Genomic DNA, 15,152 nt, shown 5'->3' on the forward strand with positions numbered 1-15,152 from the left:
AATTTGTTTTTCTATTCGCATTACTTTACTCATCTACTCATTCCATGATTTACGAGATGTGCATAACTTTAAACGATACTTTTTAATTTTTCTATGCTACACTGTCCTGTGATGTTAAAAAATACTAAAAAATGTTTATTCATTCAAGTTTCTCCAAATATCAACTAGATTAAAAATGTCAAAACTAAACAAGATAAAAACGTGTATTACACGTGATGTATAAACGACAGTAAAAATGTTTTCATCCATCCATTTTCTTTGAATTATCCAATGTCATATCACAGATTAATTTTATTTGTAAATTAAAAGATAAAAGGTTACAAAAGACCCCAAAATAAAAAATAAGATTTAAAAACTTTAAGGTGGAAAAATGACTAAAATGTCTTGACAAATATGTGAAAGAGAAAAAATATAAATAATCTAAAATTAAATAAGTACTAAGTCAATTAAATAGAGAGAAAAAAATAATGTTCTTCTGTCTTCCACATGCTTACATACAATTTAAATATATGCAATATACAAGCAAAATGTCTGAAAATGATCAACTTTACTCAAATATTTAAACATTATCAAAAATCAGGATCATGAATATTTGTGTAAATATAGAAAATCGAAAAAGAGCTCCAGTGATGGGATGATGTGGTGAGCATGAAACCAAGGGATGAGAGTCATGTTCCACACCTGGATACACACACCTGGATACACACACCTGTTCTCAGATAACTGAGACACATCAACACAAGTGATCATGGTGTCATTGAAATATTTCTCTAAACTGACACAAGAAAAATAAATATAAAAGCTGTAGTTTATTTTAACTTACAGTAGACACTCATTAGAAATGCAGATTCTCACACAGATAAAATTGTCCACAACTAAAAAAAAAAGTTTGTTAGACGTTTAGCTGCTGGAGGAAAAATCTTGTTCAGAGTTGTATAAGATAAAAAAACCGCAGACTGATCCTTTAAACCAGAGCAAAGTAAACAAAGTTCTTCATCATTTATTGTTTATCTCTAGAAATCTAAAAGAAAACAGGGAGCAGAGTCTTTGTTTGACCTTAGTTTAATTAGATACTGAGTTTAAAAATGAACCGCCTGCAGACAGAGAATAAAACGCCTCTGCTGGCGTGTTTGAGGGTTCAAATCTGCGGCAGGTCTTCAGGCAGCGTCAGCAGCTCGTCCACCTCCTCCTGAAGAGCTGCAGCTTTTTCCTTCACAAGCATCTGGAACACAGAGAAACGTCATCTGATGGACACAAACAGTCCAACGGTTATTATTATAGAACTGGGCACGATGTCCTGGTTCAGAGACACTGAATCAGGATCAGACTGTGGGACCTTCATGTCTCTGCGAAGACAGACGTCAGACTCACTTTGGCCGAGGCCACCATGAGGTTGGCTTGTTTCTTGTAGAGGTTCTCTATCATCCTGCAGAGGACGGCGGGGTCGGCGTTAGCCAGGTGAGTTGGCGTCTTGTAACCGGCGTTGTACAGCTGCTTAGCCCTCACCTGGAGAGAAGAGATAAACGTGAATGTAAAGATGATGGAGGAGATTAATCCAGATCAGGTGGCTGCTACCAACCTCTGTGACTCCGGCAACCTCCATCAGAGGAATCAGCTCCGCCTTCACGCAGTAACTGAGACGCCGCGTCAACTCCGTGAGCAGAGCTTTGAATGGCCATAACTCCTCCAGCTCCTGAACAGACACAGCTGAGATGAACTAACTGTGGAACAGATCTGAGATCAGTTCAGGAGCCACTTTCAGAGAGACCAACCTATATCTGTTAGATGACACATTTAAAGCTCTTCATCTCCAGTATGAATTATATGTTATGAATTTTGGGTACAATGTCTGCATCATCTACAGACTCTGGGGTGGCATCCCAGTGCCCCCCCCCCCCCCCCCCCCTGCAGTCCTGATACCTCGGTGAAATGCATCACGCAGGAGCAGAAGGCGGAGGCAGAGCTGAGCAGCGTCTGGACGAAACCTCGGCTCAGCTGGAAGCGGTCGGCCACGGTCCAAACGTTGGTTTCCTTCAGCAGAGAGAAGAGAACCAGAGCGAGGTACATCCTGTTCACCACCACCAGGTTCACATCCTGAAACACAACAACAACAACAAGCAGAGTGAGACGCCACAGAAGCTGCTCACACTGAAGTGTGATGTGTGGGAGGAGGTGAGTGATGCTTCACATCTTACACTACATCCATCCAGTGTTTTAGCCATGATTGCTCCCACATCCATCCCACCAGCATCATCCAGTTTGCTGGCGACACCACTTTTGTAGGACTGATTACAAATGATTCGGCATACAGAAAGGAGAATCAATATCTGACTGACTGGTGTCTCCACAATAACTGGATCCAACACATCCAAGACCAAAGAACTTACTGTGGATTTTAGAAAATCAAAGACAACTGTGTCCCCCAAAGAGGAGATATAGTAGGGCTGGGCGATCTGGGTTTTCAACGATCATAAAAATTAAATGATCAGATTTTTTGCTCCATTGCAGTTTCCTTTCCGCGGTTTTCAGCTGCAAATTGAGCGCCACTGGCATTGCAGCACTCTGCTGCAGACTCCTCCCACAGCGCCAGCCGCTTTGGTTTTATTCAGCGGGAGTTGCAAACACTTCTCCAGTTAGACTGAAGAGTCGCGACTAAACAATCCACCAGCTCCAAGAGACACAAACCGATAAACATTATAAACAAACATAACAGTTTTTTCTATACCAAAGGCCAGTGAACAACCCGTGAACACTTTGGACAAACAGTATCACTGCCATCTCGCCACCACGTTAGTGAAGTGTCTCTCCTACCCTGTATGATGAGGGTGGACGTGGCTACAGTCCAATGTTTCGCCACCGCTACGGACTGTAGTATATAAATATCACGCTTTTTATTTTTCTTTTATTGATGCGAATTTTAACGTGAAAACAAAATGTCTCCAGACTAATTTTTTCCAGATCACACCGGGCAGAACATAGCTGCTGGTCTGAGACAAACAAGAGCTACGTGGGACCTGGATGGAAAGATATTATCGGCTGATGGCTGCCTGAGATATTTACCTTTGTAACACCTCTACTAAAACACCTGGAAAACTGCTCAGATGAACTTTTTCATATTCTACTGTAACTCAGTTCCTCATCAAACATCACTTTACTCATTCCAAGATGAACTGGGCTATCCTCTGGTTTTCACCAAAAGTAATGTGGCGTCTTTTAGGAGGCGATGACCATTCTAGTTTTCTACTGTGTTGAATCTACTCTGACACAGAGACACCTATCTTGGCATATTCTGACATTTCTGTAGTAATCTCACAGGTTTCAGTTTTTTTTTAGACCAAGATTATGCATCCAGCCCTTGTAGTTGTGAAGATGTACTTTCATCATTTCAGACAGGAGGCAGGAAAAATAAGCCTCATCAGGACAAAGTTAAGGTTAATTTTCTATTTCATTCGAAGGTTTTAAGTCTTTATCTAAGATTAGTTTCTTAGTTAATGCGCGATGAGGTGTCCATTATCATAAATTAATGGACGACGCGGAGGTGTGAACGGTTGCTTCCGCGAAGTTCATTAATTTATGATAATGGACATCTCAAAGGGCATCATCCAGCTTATACCATGGTCACTTACAAAAGAAATAAATATTAAATCAATTATTATTACATTTATGTCGTTTTTCACCATTAAAATCCTAAGTTATTCCCAAGAAGCAGCTGAGTGGAGTATTTCATTGTGACGCGTTGCCAAAGTAACCGGCTGTGAGACAGAACCTGAGGATGAGGTGACATTTTGTTTCAAACAGTCAAAGTCCACAGATAGTTTCCTAAACGTTACTATTGCATGAAATATTATCGACCATTCACGCTGATCATTAAATGTGTATCAAGTAAGTCTATCCTAAATCGTTTTTATAACGTTATCCACCATCCACTCTGTATCAAGTATGTAAGGTAATCAAGAGAGAAAGACAGACGACGAACTATTCAAAATTAAATGCAACATTGCTGTGATAGTGAGATTTCATAAAGATACTGGCATGTCCATAGAGGCGTTTGAAGGACGGAGATTTAATGTTTGTGGACGACAAAATGTTCTCATGAATCAGATAATTGTTATGAAAAGTACAAATGTCAGCTGATGATGAAAGTTCTTGATTTTATATGTTCCTCCCACTCTGGTGTGAATATTTACAATCAGGTAACAGAAATAATTCAACCAGGCGTGTTTAATTTGCTTCCAAAACTTATACAAACTTTTTTTTTGTTGTTGTTGTTATATCTTCTGCTTTCTGATCATACTGACGTGACTCGGTTTTTTAAAGAAACCCTGTCACAGTCAGCAGCCCTGGACACAATTTCAGGGAACAGAAGTTGTTTATGATTCTTAGGTTGAGTGAAGAATCATTTAGTGAAGAGTGGCCCAAAGGATACCTCAATTTCACTCTCTCCACACTCCCAAGTGTGGAACAAAACAAAACTACAGAAACAACAGAAGTCAATGGAACATAAATGACTCATTTGTGCACCAGCAACCTTCAGCCTCATTAACAGTCTGCAGACGTGTCTTCTGGAGAGGAGGGCTGACTTTAACACCTGATGGAGTTTCATCCTCTCTCCTTTCATAAGAGCAGCTGAAAACATCTCCTGTTTCTGTGTAAAGCTTCATCTACGTTTACAATAAGTTCCTGACCTGAGACTTGTGTTAAACCTGCAGGTGTGTTTGTCTACACTTTGATGTGTTGTTACCTTTTTCACCGTTTGCCCTGCTGCTTTTCTTGCCACAAAACTTTCAGGAACTCCAACGACTGCAGACATCTTCTGCTCTGTGGCGGACAGCAGGGTGAACTGCAGACAGGAAGCAGCTGGTCAGCAGGTAGCGGTGAGGATGAGACTCTGCAACGTCGGACAGAGACGCACCTGTCTGAAGTAGATCATCCAGTCAGGTTTGCACTGAGCGATGAGGTCATACGGAGTCACCAGGTAGACCAGGTGCAGGTAACTGTTGAGCAGCAAACCCTCCAGACCTTTACACAAGTCCTTGTATAGAAGATCACAGTAGGTCAGATCCACAGATCCTGAGGATTACAGGAGACAAATTCATTAAAGCTTTAATTCATCCCTGTGTAGCAGCACCCCCTGCTGGAAGCTGCCATCTTACTCCCCCTCCTACCCAAGGAACAAACCCGTTACTATGACAACATGAATCGACGGCAGGTCATTGCATCCTGTAGGCTGGGACCAGTTTCTGAGATAATCAGACTAATTTATTATTTCTGACTAGACACACAGTAGGGCTAAGCATGAGCCGCCAGCTGTGTCACAGACAGCTGTTGTATTAAAGTTGTTACCATCAGTTGGCATGACCAATTAAAAATTACAACTACTGCAACACAGTATGTTGATGATGCGCCGAATGCTAACAAAACAAGTTTTCACTGAACTGAAGCCAGATGTCAGCAGGTTAGTGTTTTATGATTCATATAAAACTAGCTCTAAAGATGTTGAAATTCCAACACACTGAATCAATAGTACATAAAAACTAGACCAGTTTGGTGGAGACATAAAAGTTTACATGAGTTTACTCTCTGGATCTGTTTCCTTTAAACAACCAGCACAGCATCTTTCAGTTTTATTGCATTACATGATGACACATCTGTGCATATGAGATTTACAATGCCTGATTTTACTTCATTAACATCAATGCTTGTTTAAAAAAAACACACTAAAAGTGACAGAAAAGCTAGACTGGGATATTAAGACACCAGTTTGCTGAGAAGACATGATAAACTCAGTGATCTGTAGATGATTTTGGGAAGATAAACTGTATCTGCGCTCTAGCCATCAACAGATTCACTACAGAGAAGCTCAGACATGCACTGGTGGAGATGTTTAAAGTGATGGAATTATGAGTTTCTGTTGTGGCTTTCTGGCTGTGAGAAACCAAACCAGCTCTTAGATCCAGCTTAGAAGTGGCTCTCTCACCAGCTCTAAACAAACCGAGGAACCACTTTGATCAGAAATGGGTGCCTGAAGGAGTAATCGAGTAATGGTGAGAGTACCTTTGTAAGTGGCTCTCCCCAGCTTGGTGATCTGCAGCATTGGAGAGTCTGTCTCTCTGATGGTGATGAGGTCTTTCTCCTTCAGCGTGTGGACACACTGCTGCACAACATCCCCCAAACTCCTGTCCACACACAGCTGCTGCTGCTGCACAAACAGCAGGGTCCCGCGCAGGAAGTCCTGAATCTGCTGCAGTGACGTGGTGATCTACAGCCACACAGTACCAATTCATCCACTCATATTCAAAATATCAAACTCTTGATTAAATTTGGGCTCAAATAAAACAAGATGTCTCGGTTTGTTCTAATGTTTTATGTCAGGCATCATCAGATGATCAGATGTTAATGTTCACAGTAGATCAGACATCACAAACTGGTTTAAAGGATTAAGAGGAAATAAAAAACCAGATGAAAATGTCTGATTCTGATTCATTTGTTCAGATCTGGACACAAAAGCTTTTACAAAAAAGGATTTACATTCAATCCAATTAGAGAGAGGATGAGACTCAGGATGCCTTTTCCATCATCCTGCATCAGGTTGCTGTAGCAGTTTTCCATTGGAGCGCACACTAGAGCTTTGGCCTGAAAGAGAAGAAAACAAGTCACTTGGAGCAGAATCAGGTCATTTTAATGAGTACCATAATGATCATTTCTGTTGTTGTAGGAAACATTTATTGGTTCCAGAGGAAGCTGAGAATGTCCAGACTTTCAATTGTTCTTTAATGAAATCTCAAGATACCAATTTAATTATCTTGTTATAAAAACCGCCTTTGTGATCACAAGAAAGCAACAAATCTACAACAGAATTACAGAAAAAAATATTCTAGGTGCTGACATGATCCAGTCAAAGTCCGAAGCTCAACCTGGTAGAAAAGCTGTGGTGGGACCTTCAGAGAGCTGTGCAGAAACAAATGTCTACTTCATTTTAGTATACCTGCATGTTATAAAGCAGGGGTGTCCAAAGTCAGTCCTTGAGAGGCACTGTCCTACAGGTTTCCCTGCTCCAACACATTTAAGTCAAATGAAAAGCCTATGAAGGCTCATTAGTTTGAGTCAGATGCGTTGGAGCAGGGAATTATGTGGCCCCCGAGGACCGGAGCTGGACACCCCTGTTATAAAGCATAAATAAGGCATCAATGCGTGCAGACTATTTTAATCCATCTGGTCAAGTCTTTGTGGAAAGCAGTGTTCATATTCTGCAAAATGAATGGCTCAATAATTTTATGGAGAAGTCCTCCTTCCCTGTAACAATATAGAAGGAGCATGTAAAAGTCTGGTTATTTATATCTGAATTCATTATCCTGAGAAATGAAAATCATAGAACATCCTCTGTTATCACTATGTTAATAAATAATTTTACTTTTTCCATCAGGATCAATAAAACATGTATCTATGAATCCAGGCCTGGTTTCCTTTGCTGCTAAATTTTAGAAGAAGTTATATTTTGTTTTGTTTTTTTTCTTTTCTCTAGTAAAATCTTTCCTTGCTGTAAAAAAGCTTTTAACTTTATCATTTCTGTTTATAACTACATATAAATTTATGCTAAAAAGGTTTTTATTAGAAACAGAAATTAAGAAAAAAAGCAGACAAGATAGTTTCAGAGGTTTAAGGGTGGAGTTACCATGTTCCTGTCCTTCTCCTGCAGGATGAGGATGCTCTCCCCCACAGTGTCGATCCCGGCTCGACCGGCCCGCCCCACCATCTGCTTGTACTGGCTCCTCTTCAGGAAGTCAGTTGCGATGTATGGCGAGCGTAGGATCACCCTGCAGGCAAAACAGCAAGGTTTGTTCAGGTGAGGTGAAGCAGAGTTCATTTACAGTACCAGTCAAAAGCTTGGACTCACTTTCCTATTCAATCCAATGGGAAAGTGTCCAAACTTTTGATTAAAGCTGCAGGACTCACATAGGAAATAGTGGCACATTCACCTATTTGTAAGCAAACAGAATCCACATTTGCAAACAAGACAGAAACTTCCTGACATTAAAAGGAAAAGCAGCTTTGTTTGTTATGTATGTGTAACAGGAAAACAGTTCAAAACAAAATGACAGAGATGCAGCAGGAAGCATTAGATCCTGAGATAAGATGACAAAACCCACATCTGACCTGCGGGCAGGAAGGTTAATCCCTGCAGCCAGGGTGGAGGTGCATGTAAGGAGGCAGAGCACACCGTTGGAGTAGGCCTCCTCCACCAGTTTCCTCTCTTCGGAGGTCAGTCCACTGTGGTGGTAGGCCACGCCGTAATGCACGGTCCTCCTAAGGACCGGACACACTGAGCCGTTTCCGCTGTCCCTCAGCTCTCTGAGGAGGACAGCCTTCTCAGCCTCACGGTGTTGCAGGAACTCGCTGTAAGAGAGCAGAGATGTGAAGCAGCTGGTGCAGCTGCGGTCAGCAAAGCAGCAGACAGACGGACGATCCACTCACTTCTTCAAGTATTTGCAGATCATCCCTGCTACATTCTCACAGTTCTTCTTGGTGGGACAGAAGACCAGGCAGGAGTGTGTTGGGATGATTTCAGTCACCAGAGCGATGATGTGATCTGGGTCGATCTTCTGCATCGCGCTGGAGTACTGCAGGTTAAAGACAGATCAGGATTTGTAGTTATGGACCTATGTTCATTCATCTTACTACAGTGACTGGCTCAGCCTGACAAACCTGGAGGATTATTTAAAGACAACACAACTGCTAACAATCAGAGATGAAGAGGTTGTCACAGAATTAAACATTTATTCCAGCAGCATTTGTTCCAGACTGGAAAGATAAATTTAAGCCAAACATTAAACACAAAAGTCTCTTTCTTTACTATAGTTGCAGGTCTTTTCAAATTATACAGCTTAGCTCATAAACAGTTATTAGAAGTAGGGATATTAGGAGATATTTTTAAAACCTGAGTAAAAAAGTGCAGCTTTCACAGTTTCGTTTTGATGTAAACAGTTGGGACAAATGTAAGCAAAGACCAATCTTCCATTTAATTTGACCTGAGATAGTTAACTAGATTTCTGTGTTAATGTACAGCTATTCCTACATTTCAAGCTGTAACATGATGCAAAAACAAGTTGGAGCAATGAAGAGTTCATCATTTTTTATAGTTTAAAAGGGTAATGTCAGCAGTCAGGTGATCTTGATTTGGTACAAAGCAGCAGCATCAATAAAAGTTTAAGTCTTTGGGGAGCAAAGATGAACAGAGGATCCTCTGTTTGTCAATGAATGTGTGAGAAAATCATTGAACTCTTTACAAAATCACTGTTCCTTTCAGAAAGATTGGAATAGATTAACAAATTTCCCCCCTGACAGCCAGAATATCAATAAACCATTCACATAATCTGGAGGAGCAAACCTAAACAGGACATCTGTGATCTCTGATCCCTCAGATGACATCAAGAACCATCATTCATCAACCACATGAACAAGGGATCGCATTACAATACAGTTACATTCACAAATGATAATTCAGACTTTCTGGACACAGAGGCATCTTCCATGGACCATCACATGAGGAAATGTGGATTGTGGTCAGAAATATCAGTATTCCAGATGTTTGTTGGAAGAAATGGACCAAAAGCAAAAGGAGCATCCAGACTGTTAACAAAAGCTGGGTTCTGTGATGGTACTGGGCTGGATCAGAGCTCATTTCTACCTCTGTGATGGCAGTATTAATGCAGGAAACTTTACTAAGATTTTACAGCAGCATATATTGCCTTCAAGATCACGTCTTTTCCTGGGACATCCATAAAAAAAAAATAAACAAAAAAAATGCAAAACCACATTCTGAAGACATTAAAAAGACATGACTGAGGAGCAAGAGGGTACTGGTACTGGACTGGTCAACAGGAAATGTTGGAGAATTCAGAAACAATGACAAACCCATACTGTTGTACAGCTTAAGACATGTTTGCAGGTAGAATGGGACAGAATAACACCTGAAACTCTTCATTATTTTGTATCCTTAGATCCAGCATACCTTTAAAATGCTGTATGAAGGGATGGAGACAGTCTGAAACGTAATAGCTGTGTATGAACAAATTCAGGGTAATGTAAACACAGCACCAAGGATCGTTCAGGAAGCACAGACTGAAGAACATAAACATCAACAAACTCACTTTAAAGTTGAGCAGACGTGAGAATCTGAAGCAGCTCTCCTCCTTTGTGTCGACTTCACAAATGGTGTCGTTGAGTTTAACAAATTCTTTCAACTGAACCTGGAAGAGGCCGAATGAGCTTACAATAACTAACAGCACGGTTTACGTCCAGTTCACTGAGAAGACATGTTGTCAGCTCTACAGCTGGCTCTGAAACATTTCATCACTTACAGGCCTGAAGTCGTTTGTGTAATTTTCTGCCCTCAGAAACGTCTGCAGGTCCTTAATGTTTCCCAAAGTGGCGCTCATTCCAATAATCTGAGCCGTCTCTGAACACAAAGAACAGTGTCATTCATTTTATTTATTTACAGCATCAAACAGACCAGACACACTTACTGCTCATGTACTGAACTTTGGCCAGAGTCATTTCAATCACAGCCCCTCTGCTGCCGTCACCCAGCATGTGAAGCTGCAGAAGAAACAAGAAAAACCTCCATCAATAATATTTTGCCTTTCATTTCACAACTACAGCAGCTTTCATGCAAACGGTGAAGAGTGTCTACCTCATCCACCACCACCAGCCCCAGGTTATCCAGCCTGCCGGTCTCTATCAGGGAGTTGACGAGGCTGTGGGCTTTCTCTATCGTGGCGACGTACAGGGATGTTTTGCTTTTTCTCTTCACTGGAGGAAACTTGCCCTTGCTGCCGGCGTACTCCTCCACCATGAAGTCCAGCTCCAGGCCAAAGCTCGCCAACCCACGCACCTGAAGAAAAAGCCAAGCAACTGTTCGAATGAAACTACGTTTAGACATGAAGTCCCACAGAGCTCTATCAGCGCTGTTCTTTAAGAAAAATGCTCATCTTCACATTGACTGTTTTTCAACTCAGCCTTTTGTTAAATTATGGCTTAATTTAACCTTAGCTGCTAGTATTGGTCATAACTAAAGAGGCCATTACGTATGTCCAAATGTGTGACATGAAGCAGGTCCACAGGATGAGAAATCACCACTCCAGAGACCTCATCGGCTTCAAAGACAATTTGGTGGTGTGTCACAGATAACTTAAGACACATTTCTATCAAAAACCTTAATCCGCTTGGGCTTTTGTCAGTGAGCTAAAAGATTACTTCAGCCTGAATTTTCTAAATTTCTACTGAGATTAAAAGTGGAACACGAGAAGACCTAGACAGTAATAAATACACAGAAATATATAAATATAAATATAATGAATGAATGAATGTTAAAAAAAAGTAATTAGCATCTTTGGTCTTTTAAAGGAACACTACTGGACTTTTGGGACCCTCTAATGAAGGCTAATTCAGCATCCATCTTCATCCTGTCTCTCCTCTGAGCTCTCTCCAGCCAGAAAAGTCCTGTGTTGACTCTTCTCTTTTGCTCTGTTACTTTCTCTCTTTGTTTTCCTCACTTCCTTCAACAATGTCCTCTTGCATTTCTTTGCTGAATCAGCCATGATGCACGTTAAAAATGACCAGTTTATTGATATTCAGTTGCTGTTGTGTGATGTGTTGCCATAAAGCAAAATGCTGCTGTCACGTGATGCCCCAGCTGGGAAAAAAAAAAAACCCAAAAAACAACAAAAAAACATGCAGTGTGGTTCTCAGCTTCGGGATGCTTCAGGACAATGACAGCTCCAGGAATGTACAGAGTAAATGGCAGTGCCATCAAAATGAATCAGAACAGAGTTTTAAGGTGAAATAGTTACACAGTGTTGCTTTAAAGATGTGAAACCCACCACTGAGTTCAATTCAAACAATCTTTACAGCCATGTATACTCTATTTATTGTCTTTTTGCAGATGGCTCCTTATTTAAGTCTTTAAAATAAAGGCGTGGAAATGAGATAAATTCCAGTTTTGATTTAAGATACCCACCATAAATTCAGCTGAAATTTTATTCAAATATTTTGAAGATTTCCAAACCTGATGGACTTAAACTTCTTTTATTAATGTTTTCTGTACCTTGATCTGAGTTTTGAGTTGGCACCCATGTTGAGACAAGTAGGTGTGTTTGAGTACCTTCTCCTGCACCAGAGATATGTATGGTAAGATGAACAGACAGTCCTTCTTCCTGCACAGCAGCTCTCTGAGGATGAGGATCTCTGCCACCAGAGTCTTCCCTCCGCTGGTGGGGAGAGAGTAGATTAGGTTCTTCCTCTGCTGAATGCAGTCCAAGTTCAAGCACGTCTCCTGCCAGTCTGACACACAAACAAAAGAAATAACTCTTCTTCTCTGCTACATCAGTCTGAAAAGCACTCGCTGCTCATCAGGGTCCTGCATGAAGATTAGCTGAAAGATCTAAAACCGACAGAGTTAAAAGGACACACCACATCTGTTCAGCTTCGTAACAGAGCAGATCTAATGTGTTCTTGATATTCAGATTCAGCTGAGTGATTGATAAAGCTGCCCCACTGAATTTAACTTAAAAATGTATATTAATGGTTAATGTTCTTACTAATGTGTCTACAGAATGAAAAAACATAAAGAAAACACTCAATTTAGCTCCCAAAAAGTGTTTTTATATAGATTTCTGTCTGATAAATGGCTCAAAACTCAAATGTATTCAGTTTATTTTGAATAAGACAAACAAAAGCAACAAATAAGACAATACTGAATGGTTGACTCTGCCAGCAGCAAACAGGATAGAGCATCTCACCGTATAACTTCTGGATTCCTCTCAGTTTGTACATAAGCTCCTTTACTTTGCTGGGCAGTCCGAAGAACGGCCCCAGGTCGGGCGTCTCGGCAGATATCGTCTCCATGGCCTGCATGGCGACACTTATTTCCTCAGAAACCACTGCTTCTTTCAGCACTGCAGTCCGTGAAATGGTGGCAGGAGCTGCTGCATTCCCCAACATCGTCTTCTTCAGCTGGTCAGCTACGCTCCTCCGAGCTCTGCTGTCTCTCCTGGTTTCATCCTCCATGTCTGTCTTTGGTCTGACTTCAGTTGTCCTTTTGGCACTTTGCAAAGGTGTGGATGTTTTGTCTCCATCCTGCAGTCTGCTCCTCTTTGATTGTTCTTGGATTTGTTCTTGAAACTGCAGCTGGCTGCACGGTAAGTCCTTAAAGGGCTCATCTCTGAGCTCGTCCAGGATGGAGTTAGTGAGCGAATCCTCACAGGATCGTTTCCAGACAATATCCTTTGGCGGTTGCAGAGCTGTAAAGTTCTGCTCGTTGGCAGCTCGCCGTCTTTCATTTTCTTCGGCATCGTCCAGCTTCGCCAGTAGAGAGCTGTCCTCCAGGATGCTGTCATAGTCACCGAACAAATCCTCGCTATCGCTGCAGTACTGAAAACACAATGCAAGAATTTAATCAATTATTTAAATGACGTTAAGAGCAGGTTTACTTTAAATTTTAGCTTTCCTTTAAAACATTGTTTGGTGTACCCAATAATGGTTGCTGAACCACTAAGTTCAGAGCATTTATCAGTTTCCCCTCCAAATATTTTAATACACTTTCAACAGACTTTTATGAAAATATATTTCAGATCTTGTTGTGTTGTTGCTGCTACAACACTGTTCACTTTCTGGTATTGTATAAATCCAAGTTTGTTTAAGTTGTGGTCAAAATCTGTTTAATGGATTAAAGATATGTAAATTGTGGCCAGCTTATCCAATAATCCTTGGAATCTGGAATCTGTGTGGCAATGTTTCTGCATATTTTCCTGAGCTTTAAGCTGTTGCATATCACCAGAATAGTGAAGCACACACATCAGGTATGCAGCACCTTCCTACAGACTTGTGCTCAGGTGGGGCTGTTTTTATTTGAGGTGGCACTATTTTTTAGACTCCTGGGGTGGAAATGTAGTTTTCTGGTTGTTCACTATGTACATATATCATCCCATGTGACAGACTTGAGATCTTTCCCTTCAGTTTGATGATTTTCTGCGTACCTCCACAGCTGGATTGTCAGTCATGGTGGCGTCGATCGTCCTGTTGGGGGGACATCGCGGTGATCCAACACCCCCTCCTATCTTTCGGGCAGGTGTCAGGTGCGTCTTTAAAAAGTCCCGTGACCTTTTTCTTGCGCAAACTCGTTTTATTTTGACTTGGAGCCTCCCGGAATTCATCCCTATGCGGGTTCGGGCTCAGCTGGACCTACATGTCAAACAGTTGCTAAACAAACGCCTCTGACGCTGTAACACAAAAGCTAACAAACACTATAAACGCTTAATCCCACACAGAACTGACTAGATGGGTTATAACCAAAGTTATTGATGTGTATACAACATAGTTAAACTGGCTAATATTAAGATAAAAAGTTAAAAACCAAACCAACCTTAATGTTACCAGGTTTAGTTAGTAGTCAGCTAACAGTAATCTCTTGTCTCCCACCGCTTATTCTCGTTGCAAAAGAAACAATAGACATAAATATATCACGATTCATATTACGTAAAAGTCCTACAACCAAAATATTTAAACGAAAAACCTATTTAAACTTAAACTCATGCAGATGGTTACAACCATGCAGTTCACCGCGCACCGCATTCAAAACCAAATTGAAAACCAGTCATCGTTGGTGAAAGAGAGAAATCCCACCAACATTTCCGCTTTCGTTTTCCTGGCTAGCTGGCTAATGCTACTTGAGCTAAACATTTTATTTTTGAAAATATAATTTTTAGCTGGTATAAAAACGTAGGGGTTCAAGTGTTATTCCTTCTTGTTAAACAGTTACTCTAAGCCCTCCATGCCATAGCCGCAAGAGACATATTATAATTCTAATTCATATTAGAATTATAATTCTACAAATTATTCATAGCAGAACTGGCGTTTTCTCCTTATTCTTCTGGTTCTTCCTTTTCTTCTTCGTCTTTTTCTTCTTCGTTGTTATTGATGTTATCGGCAGTTGGCAAACACACGCGTATTACCACTACCTACTGATGTGGAGTGTGGACGTGAACGTAGCTGAATAATTTATCCCACACTCTACCTCTCATCATATATAATGAAACAATACTTGATAACTTTAATTTCTTGAGTTATATTTTGGTAAATCAATAACACCTAGATTT

General features: G+C 40.8%; 1 protein-coding gene across 3 annotated transcripts; it reads right to left on the reverse strand.

The window, feature by feature from the left end:
* Positions 1-1,044: 1,044 nt before the first annotated feature.
* On the reverse strand, positions 1,045-15,026 carry helq (helicase, POLQ like). Of its 3 annotated transcripts, none has more exons than XM_041969286.1 (19): positions 14,910-15,026; positions 14,034-14,238; positions 12,798-13,428; positions 12,161-12,339; positions 10,691-10,891; positions 10,524-10,596; positions 10,359-10,456; positions 10,149-10,247; positions 8,473-8,618; positions 8,155-8,394; positions 7,673-7,814; positions 6,529-6,633; positions 6,055-6,259; positions 4,913-5,070; positions 4,742-4,840; positions 1,921-2,094; positions 1,580-1,693; positions 1,372-1,506; positions 1,045-1,222 (listed from the first exon to the last, which is right to left on the reverse strand). In XM_041969286.1, the coding sequence occupies exons 2-19, from the start codon at positions 14,208-14,210 to the stop codon at positions 1,139-1,141; spliced, it is 3,060 nt and encodes a 1,019-aa protein (XP_041825220.1). In that variant the 5' UTR covers positions 14,211-14,238; positions 14,910-15,026; the 3' UTR covers positions 1,045-1,138. The 3 variants fall into 3 exon arrangements, 2 of the variants coding, with proteins under 2 accessions (XP_041825220.1, XP_041825219.1); XM_041969285.1 differs by having other exon boundaries at positions 14,420-15,026; XR_006008394.1 differs by having other exon boundaries at positions 1,209-1,222; positions 1,580-1,721; positions 14,034-15,026.
* Positions 15,027-15,152: the final 126 nt, after the last annotated feature.

Source organism: Melanotaenia boesemani, chromosome 19 (genome assembly GCF_017639745.1).
Source record: "Melanotaenia boesemani isolate fMelBoe1 chromosome 19, fMelBoe1.pri, whole genome shotgun sequence".
Lineage (NCBI taxonomy): Eukaryota > Metazoa > Chordata > Actinopteri > Atheriniformes > Melanotaeniidae > Melanotaenia > Melanotaenia boesemani.

Excerpts from the sequence above, each read along its gene's own strand:
- helq (XM_041969286.1), bottom strand. The coding sequence starts at position 14,210 with ATGAATTCCGGGAGGCTCCAAGTCAAAATAAAACGAGTTTGCGCAAGA. Across the intron at positions 10,248-10,358 it reads ACACAAACGACTTCAGGCCT|GTTCAGTTGAAAGAATTTGT; the intron begins GTAAGTGATGAA and ends GGCCTCTTCCAG. Across the intron at positions 8,395-8,472 it reads ATCTGCAAATACTTGAAGAA|CGAGTTCCTGCAACACCGTG; the intron begins GTGAGTGGATCG and ends GCTCTCTTACAG.